The following is a 20432-nucleotide window of genomic DNA, read 5'->3' as shown; positions in this document are numbered from 1 at the left end:
AAATGTTCATATCTGTTTTCTTAAATGAACTCAGGGGAGTTCAGATTTGTTGTGATTGATATGGCGGATTGAGAGTTCTCCAGAGCTTTGCTTCTGGGTACTCCACTCTCATCAATGAGAGCAACCTTGGAGAAAGAATTGTTTGAGTATTACCATCTCAGCCCTTTATTTTTGAGTTAAGCCCCCAAAACAGTAAGCCTGAAAGAGAAATTTCCAGTTAGCCTTTCATGTTCATTCTGTTTATCATGGAGAGCAGTAGAAAAGTTATACTATAGTTTACTTAGCATATGTTCAGGAAAGCCTTTGCCAGTTCTTGTGAACATCTGTCCAGGCTTCTCAATTTCTATTTTAGTTGATAAATATTTTGGGGCTAGGGATTTAGCTCAGTGATGCCACCGCCTGCCTCGCAAGCGCAAGGTCCTGAGTTGGATCTCTGGTACTGCCCCCCACAAAAGAAAGTTTGTTTTCTGAATGCCATTTGGTGGTTGTATCTTTTTAGTGTAAAGGACATTGAATTTGGGGCCATATGACTTTACATACTCTTCATTAGGTACCCAGTCAAAAGCATACATTGTTGGTAAAAAAACAAAACAGCAAAAAACTTTTTTATAAAGAGGATTGAATAGATATGGATATAAAACTTAGATGTTTGACATTGATTTTTTGGAAATATTTATTTTTATAATGTGATTGTTAAACATATGATTCAATTTATATGAAATTCTAGAAAAGGCAAAACTATAGCAGTGCAAGTAGATGAGTGGCTCCCAGGTGCAGGGAGTGAGGGCAAGGTCTTGACTGCAGAAGGATATGAAGAAATTTTTAGAATGAAAAAGATGTTCTGTGTCTTGATTGTGGCGGTATTTTATGACTACACACATTTGTTAAACTGAACATTGGAGAAGAATGAAGTCATGGACCTCACATGCCTCTCCCCGTTTTACCTCAATAAAGCTGATTTTAAAAATGAAAATAAGATACGTAGGTGTAAAGGTTCAACTAAGTGGTAAAGCTTAGTGTTTACTTGTTTTTGAGACTATGGCATTGTCTTAAATGAGACTTTTTATAGCGTCTACATCCCTTAACCCCTAGACTGTTTTGAATCTGACCTGCATTGGATTCACTATCAAAATCATATGTATGATACTTTTGAAATACAAAAACTCACCGAAAGGGTATAGAACAGTTTCTCTTGTATGACATCATGATCATGTCATTCTCTTTGCCTTAAATTTATGTGTCCACATTTGGGGTAGATTTATTTATTTATGCATCTATTCATCAACTATTTAGTACCTTCAGAGTATGCTGTGCATAATCATAGAAGATGGATTTAAGGAATAAAAAGAGGTGGTGTTTTTGCAAACTTTCGGTCTAGTCCTGAAGATAGTCTTGGATATCTGTATTAGCTTTCCCATTGCTGACAATATCTGACACCTGCAACTTACATGATAGTGTTATTTGGCTCAAGTTTTCAGAGGTTTCAGTCCATGGCCAGCTGGCTCCAATATCATGGTGAAAGGGTGTGGTGGAGCAAATCTACTTACTTCATGGCAGACAGGAAGCTGAGCAAGCGGGGAGAGCACCCAAGAGAGGTGTATCCTGCAAAGGGCACACCCTTACCACCTCCCAACAGCACATTACCCTCTGAATGTCAGTGGATTAATCCAGCAATGAGTGTAGTGCTCCCATGGTCTAAGAAACTCTACCAGAGTCTCAGTCTATTCAAGTTGATGATTAAGCTTCAGAATCATAGTATCTCTGATCTTCAAATACTGTAAAAGAGGGGGTATATAGGTGCTAGAGAAACAGAGAAGGACATGACTGTGCCAGTTTTTGACTAATTATCCCATAGTTACATTAGATCATTTTTGATGTTTCCCTTTTCTAGAGAAATAATGGAAAATATTTTTCCTCTTTATCCAGAGATTTCATTATGATGACATCTCAAGATATGGAGATACCTGTCCTACTTGCAATTGTCAAAAATAGTGTACCTCTTTCTAAAGGGTTTTGTCAACTGAGCCTAATTTAAGTAATATTCTATGTTGTCTGTTGTTTTTGGGCTACATGAATAATGTTATAGTAAATACTGTCCCCATCTTCCACTAGAATGTAAGACTATATCTTGAGAGTACAAGTAAGTTCCATGAGGACATGTAGTTTTGTCTATTCTGTCAGTGTTAGGTTCTTGGCTCCTCTCCTGGGTCTGTCACTCAGTAGGTGCTCATTGAATGAATCAGGCATTGTTTTCCTGAGCAGAGCCACATCTACTGTTCATCTTCTCCAGAGGAGCACAAGTATGAGCCAAGCATTCCAAATGGATAAGAGGTGATTTTATTAGACAAAGGGCAAACTGGTTTCCTGCTTGTTGAAACTCATTATTCAATGTATGTCTTGTACTTGCACAACTAAAGGAAACCTGTGTCCCATAGTCTTTCTTGTTCTAGAGAAGATGATTGGGATTTTATTCTTCTCAAGAACTTGTATTAAAATATTTGTATTTTTGCTTTCTGTACAGCAAAGCCAGGACTCTATTTGAAAAAAATGCTGCCCCAATTTTACATTTGTCTGGCATGGATGTGACTGTCATTAAGGTAAGAAGAGCTCTGCAGTATAAGTGTTATTTCACCCAAGGTTCCTCCTCCCCTACTCTACCATATGCTCTGCTCTTGATTTCTTAGCAGAAGTTACTTGTCATTTAAGACAAGAGCAAAGAAATCAATATTGTGTCTTGTTCTGACAATTAATAAAAGCAGTTTTGTTTTGTTATGACACTATCTGCTTTTTATTTTCAGAACAGGATTAGTTGGAGGCATGGAGACCTTGATGCCTTTCATTTGAGAGAGAGAGAAAATTATTCCTTGAAAGATGAACGCATTAGAATTCTTTTTCTGAAAATACAAAACCCTCAAATTGAATAGTTTAATTTCTTGGTAGTTTCACAAACAGATAAACATTCTTCTGGTAAGGAATTCTCTTGTGAGAAATTTTAAACAATAAATCTTTAGAATTTGTGCATTTGGTGAAAAAAGGGACAAAAATAAGTTACATGTGCTAAATCAGAAGATGCCTTAGTCTCTATTTTGTTGAATTTTAAATCATATATATGTGGGTGTATATTTAGTGAAAGCTATTTTTACAGTGTTTGTAAGTCTGTGGTTAACCTGTTTCTAATATTACGTGCTTTCAGTAAGACAGAAGTTCAGAACTCATTTAGTCTTCATTTACCATGCAATTTTGAGCTCTCCCACTGTGCCAGAGATATGATCTTTCAGTTATTTACCTTCAGGGATAGGGATAAGGGGAAGAAAACATTTATTTGAGTACCTACAATGCACCAGATTCTAGGTATGAGAGCTCTTGAATGGTTATGTAAGACTGATACCTGTTCTTCGAATGGTTGATGCAGCTAATGGATAAAACCATCTGGGCTTAGAGCTTTTGTAAGTGGAATTTTCTTTGTGTACTAAATTTCTTTCATGGTTCTAGAGAAATACTTAAGTTGTATTGTAAAATTCTTTTTTAAGTTTGGCAAAGTAAAATTTTCATAGAATTCATTTCATCTAAGTTTTCACTTGGTTGGGATCAAGTTATTCATAGTATCATCTTTTTAACTTTTAAATTTCTGTAGCATATATAATGTCCCATTTTAATTTTGTTTTGTCTGGGACTGGGCATTGAAGTTGGGGCCTTTATACTGAGCTACATCCTCAAGGCATACACCACCCCTTCTTAAAAATTTGAGATTAGTTCTGGATAAATTGGCCAGGCTGGGCTCAAACTTGCTATCTTCTTGCCTCAGCCTCTGAGTGCTAAAATTACAGATGTGTGCTATCAGGCCTGGCTCCATTTTTATTCTGTTTGTTTGTTTTTTGTTTTTTTTTTTTGATTGGTGCTGGGGATCAAACCTTAGGTTCTTGAACTTGTGAAGCAAGTGGCAGAACCATTGAGCTAAATCCCTGACCCTCTTTTCATTCTTAATATGATTTCGTTATGCCCTATTTTTCTTAGTGGTCTTGTTTGGCAATTAGTCTTTGTCAAGAATAGTTTATTGACTTACTCATCTTTACCTGTGTTTTTAATTGAATTATTGTCTCTCTTATTTATTTCTGTTTTTTTCTTTCTGTTTTTACATTTTAATTTGATGCTTATGGAGTATGATAAAAAATACCATGACTATTTAAATTAAAAAAATTATTACAGTAAAAGACACACACATTGCCACTAATTCCCATGAAAGTACTTCTCCTTTCTTTGAACAGACTTAATCCATCATTCTTGCCACTTCTGAAGCAGTTTTGTAAGTCCTCTTACATGAATATCTTTAGTTGTGTGATCATGGCTGCCTCTACCTCCTGAATAATTTTCAAAACTTTTACCTTTTATGGTTATTTTGACTCTGGGGAAGAGCCAGACGTTGTACAGATCTGAATAAAGGTAGGATGAGGACACATTTTAATGTTTTTGTTAGACAAAAATTATTGTAAACATTATGAATTGATTCAGAACAACAGGGCAGCCATGAAAAACATGAAGGAGGACTTCCAGAACTGCTTCATAAAGTGTCAAAAACAGTGGGATAAGTGATTTAAAGGGAGGGGAGTATCTTGTGGGGAATTAATGGCACTTTGATTTTTACTGTAATACTGTAATACAATTCAATTTTTATTTAAACATTCACCATATTCCATGATCATGGCTCATGTTTCACTAATTTTCAGCTTTTCTGTTACATATATAGCTTTATAATTAAAACTATAACTTATAGTCTGTTGCTTGAGTTATGTCCTATAACTTTTGTTACAATTTGGATTTTTTTTTAATTTTTTTATTTTTTTGCCATACCACAGATTGAACTTAGGACCTTGTACTTGTGAAGCAGGCACAGTGCCACTGAGCTAAATCCTCAGCCCCTATCTTGTAACTTTTGACATACAGTGGTTTCATTATCATTGATTTCTAATATTTTCTAATTTCCATCATGAATTTGCTTGAGTTGTGCATTATTTAGACATGTTTTAATTTCTAGATCTAAAGTTTCTAAAGTTATCATTTTGTTCATGATTTCTGATTTAATTGCATCGTGCTAGCTGGGCATGGTGGTGCATGCCTGTTATCCCAGCACTCAGGAGGCTGAGGCAGGAAGATCACTGTGAGTTCGAGACCAACCTGGGCTACATAGTGAGTTCCAGGTCAGTCTCAACTACATAGTGAGACCCTGTCTCAAAAAAAAAAAAAAAATTGTATCATGATAAAAAAAATCCAATATAATTCAGTATTTTAAAGTTTATTGAAATTCATTTTTATAGTCAAAATGTGGCCTTTTTTCATAAATGTTCCATGTATGCCTAAAAATAATACATATCCATTATCCGGTACCATGTTGTGATAATGTTCAAAAGGCAAATATGATCATTATGTGGTTCACATCCTCTGTGTACTTCCTGATTTTTATTCTTTATAAATTATTCAGACAGGGGTGTTAGGTCCAAAATCTTTTTTTTTTTTTTTTTTAATTGAGTTTATTGGTACATTTAGGGATACAGTACGGTTACATTCATTGTTGGGATCATGTACCTTTACATGGCAAGTCTTGATTCTCATTTTTTTCCCCTTACCTCTGCCCTCCCTTCACCCCCTCCTCCCCTCCCCATCTACAAAGGTCCAAAATCTTAATGAGAGATTTCTATCTGGGACCAGGTATTTAGCTCAGTGGCACTGCGTCTGACTTGCAAACATAAGATCCTGAGTTCAATTCCCAGTACCGGAAAAAAAAAATTATTACAATTGTTGATATATTTAAGCTTATTTCTACACCAGTTAGCTATTACTAGAAACAAACTGACTCAGCCACTGCTTTTTCTCATTATGATCCTCTTTAGTCAGCAGTCTATGTTTAAGATATTCTTGTGTTGGTCTTGTCTCACCCCCTCAGTGGTGTGGCTCACACAGCATTTCTCGTGGGTCTTTAGATTGATGATAGCTATCATGTGGTCAGTGTGTCTTTACTATGCATCTTCACATGGGAGATTGGATCCTTGACATAACAGACACCATCTCATTTTACCCCTGAATTCTTTACTGTCTGTATGTTTTAGCAAATGTAAGTATTTTTCTAAGTAACTACAGTGACATTTTTCATACTCAGCGAAAGTAACAATTCTCTAGTATCTTAGAACAACCTAGCCTATATTCAAATGTCCTGACTTCTGTTTATATTTTTTTCTAATTTGATTCTTATCAGTACATACAAGTATAGAATATACATTAAATACTTGAGAAATAGGCATTTAAAAGAATGAGATTTAGAGCTGGGGATTTAGCTCAGTGGTTCTGGCACCTGCCTCACAGGTGAAAGGTCCTGAGTTCTATCCCCGGTACCAAAAAAAAAAAAGAGAGATTTAAAAAATTAATAGGGCCAGGAATTTAGCTCAGTGGTTCCTCCGCCTGCCTTGCAAGCACAAGGTCCTGAGTTCGATCCCTCGTACAAAAAAAAAATTATTAGAAGCAGAAATACTAATGTTTTCATATATGAAATAGAAACAGCCGCTATTTGCAAGTTTTATTGACCATTTTTTATTTTTTTTGGTACAAGGGATTGAACTCGGGTCCTTGTGCTTGCAAGGCAGGCCACCGAACCGCTGAGCTAAATCCCCAGCTATTTTTTAAAGTTCACTTTTTTTTTTTTAGAAATAATTTCAGTTTTGGTATCATACCTCTGTGAATGTAAAATATCTTGTACCTGCTTTATGATATGTAGTAGGGGCTGTGCTTTATCAGAACTATTTTTAATGATATTACTCTAGAATGTTCTCTTTCCAGATGATGATTAAGATGCTAATAAAAAAAATGGTGCTGCATACAACAATAGCAACAGAACTTTGCTGTTTTCTGGGTATTATTCTTTTCTTTGATTTTTTTTTTTTTTTTTTTAGTGGAATGTGCTGAATATCTATAATTTTGTTCACATGACTGCAGAACCTGGAAAAGCTGTTGCTGCTGTTGATGCATAACATACTGCTCTTATTGGTCTTTTTATAGAAATATAAATATATATACACACATATATATAATTTGAATTTTTGGAAACTTTAACTGTGCTGTCAACTTTGGGAAGTTATCCCAATTTACTGTGTTGGGTTGGCATTGTACAGAAATTGACAGCCATATTGATCTAGAAATGTTAATTTTTTTCCATTTGTACAGGGATAATGCGCTGTATTAAATATGTAAGGTCATATCTACATGGATTTGATTAGAGAAACTAATATTCTCTAAATAATGAAAAAAAGAAGATAAGACTATAAGAGCAAGAAGCAATTTAAATATGTTCAGGGACCATTTTCATCCTCAGAATTAAGGATTATTTTAATCTTATATCATTGCCTTTTCTCTTTTACTTTCCTTTTTAGTTTTATGTTAGGATTCCCTGTTTTTAATGTTCACACAGAGATCTCTTTAACTGAAATACCGAATAGTTTTTCTGGTGTGAAAAAATATAATAGCACCCAAGATCCTAATGAGATATTTAATAATGTGAAATAGGAAGTAAAGGACTAAAGGTGTAGGGAAAGTGGGAAGGGTGGGGGAAAGGTAATAAGGGAGAGGAAAAAAATATGAGAAATTGAAAAAATGGAAATAAAGAGTTTGCAAATGGGGGAAGGTAGGGGTGAAGGGAGGGCAGGGACAAGGGGAAAAAACGAGAATCAAGACCTATCATGTAAAGGTACAGGATCCCAATAATGAATGTAACTGTATTGTTTACCTAGATTGTACCAATAAACTCAATAAAAAGAATAAAAAAAATTACTGCCTCTTTGCGTGGTCTACGACTGTAGCTGGAGTCCAATCCAGTCTAATTTACTATGCTGCCACTGTTACATTTTAAAATAAACTAGAAATTTTAATTAAAAAAAAAAAGAAATAATTTCAGTTTTGGGTCCTGGCTAATTGTTAGGTGTGGCTTTCTCTTAAGCTCACCAGCATTGAGCAGATTCTGGGATTGTTGTCTTCTTTTTCTATATCCTGATGAAGCTGAAAAATTGGCTCTGAGATCCACCTGCTTCACTCAATGCCCTGAAAACAATTACTGTTGAGGTGCTGTTTTAAGTTTAGTAGTATGTGTTCTAGTTTATTGATATATCAAAGATATTGTACTATTTTAGTTAATATATTTAATTTTCAGTAATGGAGCATCTTGTCTGTCCTTTTGCTGCAGGTGTGGCATTTGTAGCATTTCACATAGGTGATTTTGTTTAACTCATGTAAAGCTAGAAGTTAGATGATCTCTTATGAATGAGGAAACAGGATGCAAACCTGTTGCAGTTATATAACTGTGATAGCACTGGGATTTAAACCTAAGGTGTGTGTTTCCTACTTTGCTTCTACTTGATGTGAAACCTGTTACCCAATGAGACACCGTATTCATCTTAGGACAGGATATTCTTATTTTGAGGTCTTTTTCCAGGTGTTTTACACATAGGTCCATGGTTCTCTATGGTTGAATATTAAATTGAGAGTTTTAAAATATAATCGGATCTTCTCCCCACATAAAACTGATATGGGATAGGACCTGTGTGTTTATTCACTTCATCTATTTGCCCACTCCCAAGTGATTATAATAATGTAGTTGTACTGAGAAACATTGACCTATAAACATTTTTTTTTTTTTTTTTGGTACCGGAGATTGAACTCGGGTCCTTGCACTTGCAAGGCAGGCCACCAAACCGCTGAGCTAAATCCCCCGGCCTGAACATTCTACTCCTTCAGTTCATGTGAAACAAGCGGAAGCCTTCTGCATAATAGTCTTTGGATCAATTAAGAATGTTTTCATGACCCTTCTCCCTTACTCCTTCTGTGGTTTAAAGATTTCCCATCTTTTCACAAAGGATAGCCATTACCTTCTCTAGTCCTTAGATCCGTGATGCTGAACCTTTTGAAGTTTTCAGTGATAGTGAACAGTTGGCTATGGCATGCATGCCATAGGTTCACCACTACTGACTTAGATGTTCTCCAGTTTTCTTTACTCTGAAAGTGTTGTGCCCAGAAATGATTCCAGCACTGCAAGTATGGTCTACCTCGGGAAAAGTAAAGCAAGACTAACAAATTTTACTCCAAGTCTTGTTCTTTTAAGCAGCTCAAGATCACACCTTTCTTATTGTGGATATGGCATGCTTTTGAGTGACAGTATACTCATGGATATCCCCCAAAGTTCTTATATCTTGTTTTCTACATACCATTAGGCCACTTAAAAAACATTAATAGACTTTATTTTTTAGAGCTGTTTTAAATTGAAAGAAAAACTCAACAAAATACACAGAATACCTATATTCCCCTCTCCTTACCTACAGCTTTCTCTGTTACTAATATCTTGCATTAGTATGTTATATATGTTGATCAGTGAACCAGTATTGATCCATTATTAACTAAAGCCAGTAGCTGTTTTGGGGGTTCACCTTTATGTTGTGCAGTTCTGTGGATTCTGACATATGGATAGTGCATGATGTTCACCATTCCAGTATCATACAGATTAATTTTCCTGCCTTAAAATTCTCCTGCGCTTACCTATTCTTCTGTCCCTCTGCCACTGATATTTTTATTGGTGCCAAACTTTTGCCTTTTTGGAAAGTCATATAGTTGGACTCGAGCAGTACATAGCCTTTTCAGGTTGGCCTCTTCTATTTAGCAGCATGCTGGCTATTGACTTCTTTTCTGTAGCATTTTAGGTTCCTCCATTGTCTTTTTTGTGCCTTGATAGCTCATTTCTCTGCAGTGTTGAATAATATTCAGTTGTGTGTATGTATTGGAGTTTGTCCGTTTACTCTTGGAAGTAAATTTGGTTGCTTCCAATTTTGGCAGTTAGGAATAAAGTTGTTATAAACATTTCTGTGCAGGTTTTTGCATGGACATAAGTTTTCTACTCCTTTGGGTAGATCCCTAGGAGTGCTAGTGCTGGATAATATGACAAAGTCTGTGTAGTTTTATAAGATACGGTAAACTCTTCTTAAGTGTCCATAAGGTTTCACCGTCTCACCAGCAGTGAGAGCTCCTGTTGTTGCACATCCTTGCCAGCGTTTTCACCATTTTGGACTACCCATTCCATTCTAGTAGATTATATGTACAGCAGTATCTCATGGTTGTAATTTGCAGTTTCCTAATGCCAAGTGATATTGAGCATCGTTCCATATACTTTATATCCACTTGCAGATCTTGGCCTTTTCAGTTGTGTTGTCTGAGTTTTATGATATATTTTAATATGTTAATCCTTTGATAAGAAATTATTTTGCAAACATTTCTCTGGTATTTTTTTCTTGTTCTAGTTTCCAGATAGTGTCTTTTTTGCTTTTTTTTATTTTATGAAAAAATAAAACTCATAATCAAATAAGATAATAGTTATTACACTATGTATCATCTTCAAAGTAGTTACTCAGTGTAAGACATAAACCAAAAAAAGACAAGCCACAAAGATTCTTCAAAAAAAAAAAAAGAAATAATCTAATATGTTTTGTAGAGCTAAAGTTTAATTTTAATGAATTCCAGTTTTAGTTTTTTGTTTTTGTTTTTGTTTTGTTTTGTTTTGTAGTACCAGTGATTGAACCTAGGACCTTGTGTATGCTAGACAAGCCTTGTACTAATGAGCTATATCCTCAGCTCTATTAATATTTTCTTTTATGGATCTTGCTTTTGGTGATGCATCTAGAAACATTACCACCCAGGATGTAACTTAGTGGCACAGCACCTGCCTGGCAAGCACAAGGCCCTGAGTTTGATTCCCAGTACAAAAATAAAATTCATTACCACATTCAAAATCCTTTAGTCTTTCCTATGTTGTCTTCTAGAAGTTTTATAGTTTTGCATTTTACCTTTATGCAAGTTAGCCAATTTGAGTCTTTCACAAAAACTAAAAATGGATGAGTTACGTAAAATTTAAAAAGCACTATTAGAAAACTAGTAAAACTAAAAGATACCAGAGAAATGTTTGCAAAATAAATTTCTCATCAAATGATTAATAGGATTTTTTCATTTATATACTTATTCATATAATAATTTTTAAAAATTACTATCCTACTATTACCTAAGCCCATTTCTAAGTTTTGAAAATACATTCTAGACATAATTCTGTTTTTAAAGAGCTTACATTCAAGGGCCAGGGTTTTAGCTCAGTGGCACTGTGCCTGCCTGACAAATGCAAGGTCCTGAGTTCAATCCCTGGTACCGAGAAAAATAAGAAACAAAAAATACCTTCCATTCAAGGCTTGAAAGAACACAAATAAACTTGTTATTTGTGCTAAGAAAAAAAAACAAACAAAAAAACCAGAATATAATAGGGGTTATTTTGGTTCGGCTGGTCCAGGAAGACTAGTTTGATAAGATGACCTTTCAGTGAGCTATACAGATGCTTTCGGAAAGAGATTGCTGGCCAGGCATACTACATGCGCAATGGCCCTGAGGCATGAATCCACATAGGATGTTTGAGGAATAGTAAGGAGGCCAGTGTGGTTGAAATGCAGTGAACAGAAGGAGAGAAAGAGAGGCTAAGGTTGAAGAAGTAATGATGAGAAGCACATTCTTCAGCTTTTTATCATGTACATGTTCACTGAATTACCATTTATCCTCATTGTTGGTAAAATGTGTAGTAATATTTTACTACTAAACTGATTGAAGGGTTGCAACATTTAGCACTCTTCCTTTGGGACCTTTATGAAAGTCTTTACAGTTTAGGAAAGAATCCTGTTTGAGATACAGTTTTCATGAACAGAGTGATTGGAGAGCCCTGACAAAATGTCCCTCAAAAATCTTCGGACAATTTGGCATACACATTGAGTTGTATCTAATCTACTTAGTGTATTCAGCATATTGTTTCTACATTTCTTCACCTCATCTACAGGGATATCAGAAAACTTGTGCAGAGCCTGCTGGAGACCAGATACAATTAGTCTAATTTCCAAATCTGTTGATCTATAATTTGTTAAAAAGGAACTGAGGATCTTAGTGAATCCTTGCAGATTCCTAATGACCACCTATCACAACCATCCTTTTAACCAAGATTGATGACTAATCCTTTTAAAAATGCCAAATATTTGAAAAATTTGTAATTATAATGCCAGTGACTTTCTCTTTAGAATAAAAATAGAACTATTCATCATAAAATTAAATGATGGTATTTTAGGGACCTCCTTTTTCCTCTTGGTAAACTGAATTAGTATCAGATTAGGATTTAGTGACTTGGTGATAACCAACAGGGTGTTCAACAGTTGAGTTCTGGAACCAGTTTCTGGTGTGAACACGGACTCCATAGGTTGAAAGGTTCTGTCTCATAATGCTGCTCACTTTAGGTACCAGTGGAAAGTTTCAGGAGGACAAGACCACATGTACTGTCCAACAGCTATAAACCCTCTTTTCAGATTGGATGATTTACTAGAATAACTAAGACTCAGGAAAACTCTTTACTTACATTTACTGTTTGATTACATAGGGGCTAATTCAGGAGCAAATATATTTAATTTCATTTATTAATGTGCCTAGTGTACTTTCAGTTGTAGGAAATGTTTACTTTGTCATTGTTAATTGCATTATGTCTTCTAAAATTTAGTGTTGGTTTTAGAGGTATATACCTTATTGGTGGCTGAAATGGTTCATTTAAGTCTCTGCATGCATCTGAGATGAAACATTGTCATTAAGCACGGCAAAGCTTAGGTATTCTTTTGTGAGTACTTTGAAACACACCTGTATTTTTATGTATAAGCATAGCAAAACTCTATAGTACAGTACTGATGATGAAACATTACTTTTCTAATTGCTTTATGTTCTGCTTTGTAACAGCAGCACAAGGAAGCTAGTACCACCTCTCTCCAACACACATAATTTAATTGATAAGGAAGTTAAGATCCAGGGAGTTTAAAGCCATTCAGCTGAAAAGTAGCAGTTAATCTAGGTCTCTCCTGCCCAGACATCTGTGTTCTTTCCATTATATCTGCTGCTTCCTATTTGCATATACACTTGACTTCTGTCTTCTTATGAATAGCAGTGGGAATATTTGCTAGCCTGGAAATGAGTCCTTTGAGTAGCTCTCTAACTGGAGCAGTTATTGAGTTTCAATTTTATATGTAAAGAGCTGAAGTTTCCAAAGTCCCTTCTGGATCTAAAAGTACAAAACTATACATAATTGCTTTCATAGCTGTTTGTATTTTTTTATTTCTACCAATTATGTAAAATTCAAGGCGAGTCTGTAAAAAGTGTTTAAAGAAAGTATTCTGTATATTCAATGTTTGTACCTGTGGCCCTAGATAGTAAATTTATCAATTTTCCTTTGTATTTCAGACAGATTATGAGGGACAAGCAAAGAAACTCCTGGAGCTGATGGAAAACACAGATGTGATCATTGTTGCTGGAGGGGATGGAACCCTACAGGAGGTAGGACTTTTTTCTCTTTGAGGCTATTTTGAAGGTGAGAAAAATGAAAATTAGATTGTAGATGCTTATGTATTTTTGATTTTTATATCTCTTCCTGTTGAATTGTTCCCTTAACCAGTATGTAGTGACCTTTTTTTTTTTTTTTTTTGTCTCTTCTGACCAGTCTTGGCCTGAATCCTCTTTGCACTTAGAATAGCTATTCCTTCTTTTTTCTAGGTTCCTATTATGTGAAGTATTATTTTCCATCCTTTGAATTTCAGTCTATGAATTTCATTTTGTATTAAATATCTTCCTTCTATGTAGCATATTGTTTGATCTTGTTTCTTGATCCATTCTGCTAATCTGTGTCTTAATTGGTGAGTTAAGACCATTTACATTAATAGTAATAACTGATATTGACTTATCTTTGTCATTATATTATTTTCCTGTTGCTGGTTCCCTTTCTTTTTTTTGTATTTAATTGTTCCTCTGTTCTGGCGGATTCATTCTATTGGGCTTTTTGGCATTGATGTCTTTGTTGTCTCTTCTAGGATGTCCTTGAATTTTTTTGAGTGCTGATTTGGTGTTCATGAATTTCTTTAGATGTTCTTTCTCTTGGAAGTATCGTATTTCCCCAATTTTGAAAAATAATTTTATGGGATGCATCAGTCTGAGTTGGAGGTTATTTTCTTTTAGGGATTGAAACACTTCACTCCAAGCTCTCCTTGACTTTAGAGTTTGTATTGAGAAGTCTGCCACAATTCTGCTGGGCTTTCCTTTAGAGGTGCTTTGTTTCTTAGTGTAGTTATAATTGAAGCAGAAATTATTTTTGAAATTCATTCTTTTAGGATTGTTGCTCTCAAATTCTCAAATTTAATAAAGGTCTAGATTTTTCTCATGCACTTTTATTACATTGGTTTTGTAAACCCTCTCTTTGTGTAGCACATGGAAAGGCTTCTGTGTTATCAAATTCCAGTTTGATAAAATTGAGTAACAAGAGGCAAATGGTTTTGGGTCAGATAAACTTACTCCATTTTGAAGGCTTGTGTGAAGCAGCCCTGTTTGAAATGGAATTGTAATTTGTTGTGAGGACTGTGTCTTATAAAGATTCCTTTTAACTATTCTCATATTTCTGTCATACAATGTTTTCTTTTAACACTACATCTATAGGAAGAGGGGCTACACGTTCAGGTATGTGCACCTGGGTTCCCCACTAGATTGAATCCAGGGCTTTTCATATGCTCAGCAAATGATCTGTCACTGAGTTCCATCCTCAGTCCTGCCTTTTTTACTATTGTGTATCCTCAGTGTGATACCACTGCACACCTAATAGGATGGCCCAATTCCAGAACACTGACAGTGTCCAAAGCTGGTGAGGAACCATCATCTTTTGCTGGTGGGAATGCAGGATAAGCAAAAATGCAAAATAGCATAGCCACTTTGGAACAGTTGAGTGGTTTCATACAAAACTAAAAATGCTTCTCCTGATCCAGCAGCTGTGTGCCATAGTATTTACCCAAAGGACTTGAAACCTGATTTCCACACACAAGCCTGCACATGACCAGTTTCCCGCAATGAATAGAATCATTGTGCACTGCAAACATGTACCAGTAAAAATAAAATCAAACTATATATGTACATATTAATAAGGGGAAAAAAGCCCACACAAGGGTGTGTATAGAAGCTTTCTACATAATAAGAATTGCCAAAACTTGGAAGCAACTAAGATATCCTTCAATGGGTGAGTAGTTAAAGAATGGCACATTCAAGCCTAGCACAAGTGGCATGTACCTGTAATCTCAGCACTCTGGGAGGCTGAGGCAGGAAGATTTCAAGTTTAAGCCCAGACTGTGCAACATGGTGAGACCTTGTCTCAAAATAAAAACAAATTTTAAGAAAAGGGTTGAGGATTGAGCTCAGTGTGAAGGTCCTAGGTTCTTCCTCAGTACTGTGACACAACAACAACAAAGTGTGATACATTCACCCAGTATTTGCCACTATGAGAAGTCATGGAAACTTAGATACCTATTGCTAAGTGAAAGAAGCCAATGTGAAAAGGTTACACACTGTAGGGTTTCATTATTTGACATCTGGGAAGGGAAAAGCTCTGGAGTTATAAAAAAGATCCATGGTTACTAAGGGTTGGCTAAAAGAGGGGCAAATAAGCAGGCAGATCATGTAGCATTTTTAGAGCAGAGAAGAACTACTCTGTGGCACAGTAAAAGTGGATGTATATCATTTTTGGTGTAGGCTCATCATCTGTAACAAACACACCATCCTGTTGGGAGATGTTGACAGATGTGTAGGGGCAGGTGTTACATGGGAAATCATTGTACCTTTTCTCAATTTTGCCACGAACCTAAAACTGCTTTTAAAATAGCTTATTACTTTTAACAAGTGACATATCCATACCACTTACTGTGGGCCAGTAAGCACTGCAGGGGCATTGTCCTGCAAGTGTTCTTTCTCCGCCCAGGAGGCCAGGGCAGTCAGTAAATGTGGGAAACCTCTAATGAGCTCCAGGTTGGAGATATTGCCCGATGCTCAAGTGTGGGGTTGTATACTGTATTTCAAGTCCACAGCTCACCTCTGGTCACCTTCATCTTGGAAGGCCTCATCAATTTGCAGGGACCAGAAGGTAACAGCAGACATGGCTGTCCTAGGGAGTTGGCACCAACATATGCCTCTGTAAGCTTCTTTAAAAAGGCTGCACTAATGATCTTAAAATTGTTTTTATGGCTTTTTAATGAAGAGTGCTGTTCATGGATGGCATGAAATAATGACGTAGACCACTTGACAGTTCCATGCCCTCCTGAGGCTCAGTGAAGCAGAAGATGGAGTGAGATTTGTGTCAGCCCTGGGTTGATAATGGTTTTGGGGAAAGACAATAAATTCTGAATTTGGCTTAATCAAAATCATACCAAATAGGCATCAATGAAAAAAGGGACTCATAGGAAATATACCTGTATTCATCAACATACCTGCCACTGGGACGAAGTACCCGACATGCACAACTTGAAGGAGTTTATTTTGCCTCATAGTTTCCATCATAGTTCAGTGCATGGTTGGATGGTTTCAAGGCAGAATGGCATGGCCAGATGGCATGGTGGAGGAAAACCATTCACTGCATGTAGCCAGGAAGCAGAGACAGGAGATGCTGGGGATGAGACTGTACCCTTCCATGTCCTGTCCCAGTGACCTGCTGCTTCTGACCAGCCCTACCTCCATTCTTGAGACTTCTGTGGGACATTTTGAGTCTAAACCAAGACAGTACCCAAATTTGAATACATGATATTCATTATCCAGCATGGTGGAATTATCAGTAATTATTTTTTCTTGTATTTTTTATAGTTTTATGGGAATATTACTATCTCCTTTGCCTTCATATTTATTTCTCAGTAAGAAATATTTGAGTGTGGATTTTTTTAGTGTAACAAGGTGTTTTTTCTTCTATTCCTACTTCATAGTAGTAAACTAGGCTCTTTCATATAATTGGTATGTACATCACATTTATATGGAACTTAAAACATTACTAAACTTATGTTTTAAAAATATTAATGTGGAGTTCCTATAATTAGCATTTATTAGTCTTAGGTCAAAAATAAAATGTAATATAACTGATCATATTTTAAAATACTGTATGTTTTAAGATCCAATACATCACTTAACATAGTGTCTAGAAAGAAAATAAGAATAAATTTATGGTCCATAAAAATTGAATCCAATGCTTTTATGTTAAGGGAAATAAATATTGTTTATAATTTTTTTTTATTTGTAGGTTGTTACTGGAGTTCTTCGAAGAACAGATGAGGTAAGCTTTTAAGAGAAAAACTGCCTTTTACCTTTAAAGTGGGCACAAATTGTGAGTAGATTGATTTTTAGAAAAGATTTTACTGTGATATTTGTCTCTATGACCCATGGTGAGCTTTCTGTATTGGTAATCCATAGTACCCAATAAGTTTTATTAAGAATTGTTTAAAGCCAGGCGTGGTGGCTCACGTCTGTAATCCCAGCACTCGGGAGGCTGAGGCAGGAGGATCTCTATGAGTTTGAGACCAGCCTGGGCTACAGAGTGAGTTCCAGGGCAGTCTCAACTACCTAGTGAGACCCTGTCTCAAAAACCAAAAATAAATAAATAAATAAATAAATAAATAAATAAATAAATAAATAAATTGTTTAAAATATAAAATTTCCTTATGGAATCTTTTCTTCAGAAAATTGTGGCATGTTCATGGAGTGAGAGCCAGGCAACAGTTAAATGAATGAACTAGATCTATAAAGATCTACGTGTTTAAGTCTCAAAAATATTGAATAAAAAAAAGACAGATTGCCAAAGTATATTACGTATTTCCACAAAGTTTTAAAATTCAGATAATAGTACTCCACATTGGTGGATATTTGTGCATGTAAGAAGAGGACTCCATAATGTGAACAGAAAGGAAACACCAGCCACAGTACAGTTTTTCCTCAGGAAAGAGACCCAAGAAAAGGGCCATAAGGAGCTTCATTGTTCTCTCTGTCATTTTATGTCTGGTAACACCTGAAACAAAATGGCAAATGTGAACCCTTGTTAAATCTGGATCATGAGCACATGGGTTCTTGTAATATTAATGTTCTTATCTAGGATAGTTTAAAATATAACTAAAAAAATTCTCCCTTTGGTAATACTAGACTGTGTTCAAAATAGTGTTTAGGAATCTTAGTGTTTTGTATTTGCGACGTTTAGTTAAATCAGCTGCTATGCCATATCCTTCTGCTACTTGAATTTTCTTATTCTCTCAAGAGATAATTGATAAAGTACTTTCACTTATCATTGAACACTTCTACAAATGGTAGGTATTTTTACTTGAATTTTATCTGCAACTTTTAAAAATAGTGTTATAGTGTAATAGCCTGTCACACTAGGGCATGATCCAGTATCAATTCGTAAGACTCCTTACCCTAAATAGATTTCTTTCAGTTGTTGTTAATGAGTACTCATATATTTTTTCCAAATTCTACATTGTCTTACTTTCTTGACAGCTTCATTTTAGAAGCTGCTGACTTCATAGTATTTACTGCGTAGAGATGTGGGAAGGTGACAGGAGGCAGGGCAGGGCCAGTTACTCTGTCCTAGTGGACACACTGTCGCTTCATTAAGTGTATTTCTAACAATAAATTTTCCTCTGTTTTTTCCCCCTAGGCTACCTTCAGTAAGATTCCCATTGGATTTATCCCACTGGGACAGACCAGTAGTTTGAGTCATACCCTGTTTGCTGAAAGTGGAAACAGAGTCCAGTAAGTTGTCAATGTGGAATATTAGCATTTGTGGGTGAGTGAGCCTGGGAATGGAAATTCACATGTATGGTATGTTTTGTTTTGCTAACTTGAAACTTCAAATAATTGAGAAGAAGGCCTGTATCAAGGTTCAACCTTCAGTTTTTTCTGAGGTTTCCCATTTGGGTTGTGGGACTTTGCTATATATAATAAGTTCCCAAGCCATCTATGGAGATGAATATTTTATATGCTTTGTCAGTTATGAAGATGCCGGCTCTGACACAAACTGTGTGCTTTTACTTTGGAAGATTGTTTTGGGAAGGCAAATTTATATAGATCATTTGTTTGCTTTATACAAAATGACAAATAGCAAATCCCTTGTAAAAACCCATACCCTTGGCTTCATTATTTTGATAATATAAATAGCTAAAAGGACTAAATATTGTCAGATCCTTTTGGGAATGCCTAAGGTGGTAGACAGTATGGGTAAACAGGGAAAGCAGGAGTCCAGCAGATTGTTTCTGTTACTCTTTTCTCATGAAAGCATTATATGAACAAAGCCCTGGTCTCTCAAGAAAAAGGCATCTTGAATTTGGAGTCCGGCTTTCATAGTTATTAATACCCTTGAGCAAGTGGTTGTCAAGAAGATCTAAAACAGAAATATCTGAGACATAGCTACTTATTTTTACTGTTGGATTTGTGACACATTGAAAAAAATCAGTAAATATTTCTTGAGTAAATGAACAATTTCTCATAACTTTTCTAACTATAACTTTCAAGAATCAATAATACTCATGTAATTTTCTGTTTTGGTTAAAGATTTTTTTGGGCTTTGGAATTCTTTGTGTTTGTAAATTTGTTTTGTTGTAATTTTAGGAGTCAGCTTTTAATAATTCTATATTCTTTATAAAAGCCTTGGTCCATCTATCAGACACAGCTGGGCATGGACGTAGGCATATATCATGCCTTTAATCTTCTCTCGTGCCTCAAACTTTAATATAATGGGTGTCATTAGCTACTCCCCTGCTATGCTGAGACCTCATAAACAGAAGAGACCTTTTCAATTTGCCATAATTTTTCTTCCCAGTGTAGATTTTTTGGAGGGGAGGGAATACTGGGGATAGAACCCAGTGACTTGTACTTTACTGATGTTTTTATCCCCAGATGCTTTTAAATTTTATTTGAGACTTCATAAGTCTTAGTAAGTTGTCCGTGCTGGCTTCTAACGAGCAATCCACCTACCTCAGCCTCCTAAATAGCTGGAATTACCAGAGTGTACCACTGTGCCGGGCCCACTTGAGAAGTTATGACAAGCAATAAGTATGCAATGACAAGTGAATTGCTCATATTTTTGCTAATCTGACATAAATACTATCTGATTCAGGTCTTGGTTATATTAGAGAATTTGGGTTTTTCTTGGGGCAGCAGAGATTTCTTTTTTGAACACATTAGCCAACATTTCCAAGTAGTGTATGTCTGTGGTCAGAGCTGGACAACTTTCCTTGGAGAACCCCTTGCCTGTCCCAAAGCCAATTTAGGCGGAATATGGCAGCCCTCGGAATCTGAGATGGCATTCCATTTTGCGGGGAGCCAGTTTTCTCCTGTTGTTATACTACTGTTGGTATTTTGTTTATGATTTAAATATTTATAAAATTAATTTATAAGCATATCCTGGAGCATTTAGGTAATCACCTAACTCTGCCCTGAGTTCAGAATTTTGTAGACCTCCAAATTGGCAGTTGCCTAAGTCTATTTTTGTGGGTTTTTTTTTTGGCCTTTTG

At 35.8% G+C, this 20432-nt stretch overlaps 1 protein-coding gene across 1 annotated transcript in view; it reads left to right on the top strand.

Moving 5' to 3' along the window:
- Positions 1–20432, top strand: part of Agk (acylglycerol kinase) — a 92640-nt gene that overhangs the window by 26495 nt on the left and 45713 nt on the right. The window contains exons 4-7 of the mRNA XM_033764495.1: positions 2522–2597; positions 13324–13416; positions 17174–17206; positions 18578–18672. Of these exons, the coding sequence (XP_033620386.1) occupies positions 2522–2597; positions 13324–13416; positions 17174–17206; positions 18578–18672 (297 nt within the window). The remainder of the gene's footprint in view (positions 1–2521; positions 2598–13323; positions 13417–17173; positions 17207–18577; positions 18673–20432) is intronic.

The sequence above is a fragment of the Fukomys damarensis genome, unplaced genomic scaffold (genome assembly GCF_012274545.1).
Source record: "Fukomys damarensis isolate Sample0158 unplaced genomic scaffold, DMR_v1.0_HiC HiC_scaffold_16, whole genome shotgun sequence".
Classification (NCBI taxonomy): domain Eukaryota; kingdom Metazoa; phylum Chordata; class Mammalia; order Rodentia; family Bathyergidae; genus Fukomys; species Fukomys damarensis.
This window is presented reverse-complemented; position numbering and strand designations above follow the sequence as displayed.